The following is a 4401-nucleotide window of genomic DNA, read 5'->3' on the forward strand; positions in this document are numbered from 1 at the left end:
CCTATGATACAGTTAATTCTATCTTGAGTTACCTATCTAAATGGGATAGAGCTACTTCTAAATCAAAGGTTGCTACTATTTTTAGAGCTGAGCTGTTATGCTGGTAGAAACCTCCTCCTAACTACTCCAAAACTCAATGTGGATGGCTCTAAAAATGCAGCTGGTATGATTAGTACGTACGTACTGGTGGTGTTATAAGGGATAGTTCTGGAGAGTGGGTTGGAGGTTTTATGAGATGTATTGGTCATGTTGAAGTATTGCAAGCAGAAGCTTGGGGTCTTTCTACTGATCTTCATTTGGCTAGTGATCTTCACATTAAGCATGTTATGATTGAAATCATTGAATGATTATGAAGTGTTGGTCAACCTCCTTAATAGCAATGACATTGGTTTACATCCTTTTGATAAGTTGCAAAACTCTTCTATTCTCCTTTGATTCCTACTCTATCTATCATCTTCGTAGGAGGAGGAACATGGTGGTTGATTGCTTGGCAAAGAGAAGCATAGAGATGGATCTTGGCCTTCTGCATTTATCGAACCCTCCTATTTTTGTTAATTAAATAGTTTTGGATGACATTGATGACCTAGTGCTGGTAATTAGGTTTTTCTTTTTCTTTCTGGGCCTTTGTGCTCCCATTGTACCAACAAAAAAAAACTCAAATTGGCAATGGCCCGGCCCATCAAGCATTTTAAGTTTGGTCCAGTTCGAGTCCACGATACTTGTTCAGCTTACAAGTAGAGAGGCGCATCCTCTTCCTTGCTTCTAGCCTTCTAGGGTTTGTGCCGACGTATTTTACTGTGCGGAAAGACGAAGTGGTTTAGCTGAGGGATTCTTCATCGAGGTAAATCCCCCAATAGCTAGTGTTTACCTCTAGGGTTTTTCTCCATGGTGTTTGATTTGTTTGTTTATATGAATGTTACTCTGCTGTGAGTATGAGTTGTAGTTAGTTTCAATTCTATCAATTATAGCTGATTAGGGGCTTGTTTTCTTCTTTTATTCTTTGTTTGTTTTGTTTCACATACGGGTCTTTGATTGTGAATAATTTGGATTCTCTCCGTGTAAATTTCAGCTAAGGGAATTGAAATCTGAAGCAATGATAGACTCTTTTCCTGAGGAAATCAGCCATGATATCCTATCCAGACTACCTATTAAGTGTTTGATCAGATGCACCTCGGTGAGCAAGCCATTGTTGTCCATTATCAAAAACTCTGGTTTTATTCGCACCCACCTCAGACGTAGACATGAGACTCTACTTCTACTACATAGCAGGTGCTACAGAGCTTCCATGCATGAGGGAACAGAAGAGGTTTACCGTTTGCATTGTGATAATCCTGCTTTTGATGAGTATTGTAGGATAGATTTTCAAGTTGACCGCATGGTAGACCCGATAAATGGGCGTTTCCGTGTGGCTGGCATTTGTGACGGGCTAGTGTGCCTGGCGGATGATTTAATATCTAAAGCTTTAAGCTACATAATATGGAACCCAACAATAAGAAAGGCAGTGATGCTTCCCCGGCCTGGTTTTACCTTCACCACTCATGGTCCTTTTGAAGATTCTATTGGGTTCGGGTTTGATGCTATGACCAATGACTACAAGGTTGTTCGACTTGTCACTCTTGAGAATCTTGTAGATGAAGATGCGGAAAATCCAACTGTAGCTGAGGTATATTCACTAGCCACAGGCTCGTGGAGAAGTCTTGGTTCTGTTGGTCTTCCATGCAAAATATTTTGTACAAGACCGCATGCTTTCTTCAATGGGAACATTCATTGGGTTGTTCATGCTGTTGCTTCCTTCTATTTCATTTTGGCATTTGATCTTGATAGTGAGTCATTTCGCAAGATATTGATACCAATTGGTACCGAATTGGGCTTCAATTCTCGAGTTTCTGTTACAGGAGATGGGAAATATCTTGCTTTGTTCACGTGGTATAATGATAAGAATGATATTAGTTATCTTGATATTTGGGTTATGAAAGAGTATTGCCAGCAGGAGTCCTGGACCAAAATGATAACTCTCGCTCCACAAGGTCCAGAAGGAAGTGTGCGCCCCAAGCCATTTTGTTTTAGAAAGAGCGGTGAAGTATTTTTGGAACTAAGAGAACCATATTTCTATCGTCGATATCAAACATTAGTTTCACTTGACCCTGTGAGTCAACAAATGAACAATGTTGATATTCTTGATTGTGAGTGTTATTCTCTTGATTCTTATGAAGAGAGTCTTGTTTTACTCGACGTGGAAAATGCAGTTTCCTGTTGAGAAAAAGAACAGGCCAGGTTAGGTTATTCTCCGTGCATGTGTCTTTTGTCATACACATGCCTCTAGTTTGGTCACTTGAATAATTTTTTATATTTTCTGCACATTTTCTTTCTATTCTTTTTAATATATAGATTGCATCTTCAACTTACTTGCCTGGAATTTTGTTAAACGATTCATTGATGTCTTTTAAGTTTGAACCACCTATCTTTTGCTTAACCTTTACATATTTGTTTACACCAGTAGTGCATATCTAGCTCCCTGAATACGCCACTGTTCACAGCCAATTACATCAAGAAAACTTAGAAACTGGTTTTGCTGGCAGTTTTATTCCTGCATTGTGTTAAATCTTAATTGTTAACATCAGTCACTCAACTTTGTGCAGGTGTCAATTGGGAGCAGAGAAATCTAAGCTAGTATGTGTTGTCTGTAGCTGTGGGCTGTGAAAGTTGCTGCTTGGATTTGCATTTTTAGTTATCAGTGTTTTTTTTTCCCTTAAATCTCTCAAGTCACTCTATCTGAGTGGCTACTAGTTTAACCTTATCCTACTGATCGTCTTGCCTTGTGAGTATAACTCTTATCAAAATTTGCAATGGTATCTTTGTTATGTTCCTATTAAGAAAGAACTGCTTTTTGTGTACATCATGTGCATGTTGTTGTGGCGTATTCAAATCACTCATTGTTGAAACAGACACTGCCATCTTCAACACTTGAAGCATATCTGATTCATGTATGATGAAAAGAGTCATCTAAACATGTAGAGTAAGGTGTTGTCTGATTTCTTGGGTTTTACTTCTTTATATAGCTCGTTCATCCTAGCTGTTTGAGCCAATAAATTCTAAACTAGAATGGGCTTGGACATAGAACTTTGGCCTGCGTATCAGCGTATCTTTTGAATACATACCTTTTCCTTAAAGGAAAGGCCTAAACAGCAAGCATTATTTTCCTCAAGGGATTTAGTACTTGTTCTCCAAGGAACTCAGCCCCCTATAAATAGAGGTCTCACACGGCATTCTATCTACAATTCTACACAAACTTGCAAGTTGCAAGCGCGTTGCATCCACAACAAGCGCAAATAAAAGGACCTTGCACTTGGAACTTTAAGGCGTCAAATAGCTTATTAATCTTTCGGTGTAGATTCTTTCTTATTATTTCTCCATCAAAATCTGAAACATGATAGACTCTTTTCCTGAGGAAATCAGACATGATATCCTATTCAAACTACCCATCAAGTGTTTGGTCAGATGCACCTTAGTGTGTAAGTCATGGAAGTCCATCATACAAAATTCAAGTTTTATCCGCGCCCACCTAAGACAGAAAATCAACACCAGTAACCAGCATGGCACTCACCTTCTACTTCACGGTGTCCGCAACCGAACTTCCTGGCATGAACCAATGGAAGAGGTTTACACTTTGCATAATGATAGCAATGATTTTCATGAGTGCTGCTACATAGATTTTCAACTTAACCGAATGGTAAACCCGGCAAACGAGCGTTTCCGTGTAGCTGGCATTTGTGACGGGCTGGTCTGCCTTGCGGATGATATAGGGTCTAAAATGTTCAACTACATAATATGGAACCCATCAATTAGAAAGGCAGTGATGCTTCCCTGGCCTAGTGTGACCTTTACCACTCATGGTCCTTTCTAGGCCTGGGAACTCCAAACCGACAAACCGAGACCAAAACTGTCCGATCCGAGCCGATACCGATCGGGTCGGTTTGCAATTCCAGTTCCACATATTCCCGAACCGTACCGTACCGAATAGTAAGTAAACGGGTCGGCATCGGTATGGGTCAAATAGATACCGTATTGTCCGACCCGACCCGATTTTCTAATATTTTCACGACTTGTCGTATGTGATCAGCCACTTAGCCCTAATACTCCCAAATCCCAATTCATTTCGCATTTTCCCCTTCTGCCGTTCTCATTTCTCAACTCACAAACCCTAAATTCCTAAATTCCTCTCTGGCTCTCTGCCCTCCATCGAAGATTCGAAGGCCCAGAGAGGAGATTCAAATTCGAAGGCTCTCACTCCTCTCTGCCCTCCATCGAAGAATCGAAGGCTCTCACTCCTCTCTCCCCTCCATCGAAGAATCGAAGTCTCTCACTCGGTCACTCCTCTCAGTCCTCTCACAGAGACCAAAT

At 40.5% G+C, this 4401-nt stretch overlaps 1 protein-coding gene across 1 annotated transcript; it reads left to right on the forward strand.

The window, feature by feature from the left end:
• The first annotated feature begins 773 nt into the window (after positions 1 to 773).
• LOC133732272 (F-box protein CPR1-like) lies at positions 774 to 2632 on the forward strand. The gene is made up of 2 exons (XM_062159783.1): positions 774 to 841; positions 1070 to 2632. The coding sequence occupies exon 2, from the start codon at positions 1094 to 1096 to the stop codon at positions 2255 to 2257; it is 1164 nt and encodes a 387-aa protein (XP_062015767.1). The 5' UTR covers positions 774 to 841; positions 1070 to 1093; the 3' UTR covers positions 2258 to 2632.
• The last annotated feature ends 1769 nt before the right edge of the window (positions 2633 to 4401 follow it).

The sequence above is a fragment of the Rosa rugosa genome, chromosome 2 (genome assembly GCF_958449725.1).
Source record: "Rosa rugosa chromosome 2, drRosRugo1.1, whole genome shotgun sequence".
In the NCBI taxonomy this organism is placed as follows: domain Eukaryota; kingdom Viridiplantae; phylum Streptophyta; class Magnoliopsida; order Rosales; family Rosaceae; genus Rosa; species Rosa rugosa.

Excerpts from the sequence above, each read along its gene's own strand:
- LOC133732272 (XM_062159783.1), top strand. The coding sequence starts at position 1,094 with ATGATAGACTCTTTTCCTGAGGAAATCAGCCATGATATCCTATCCAGA.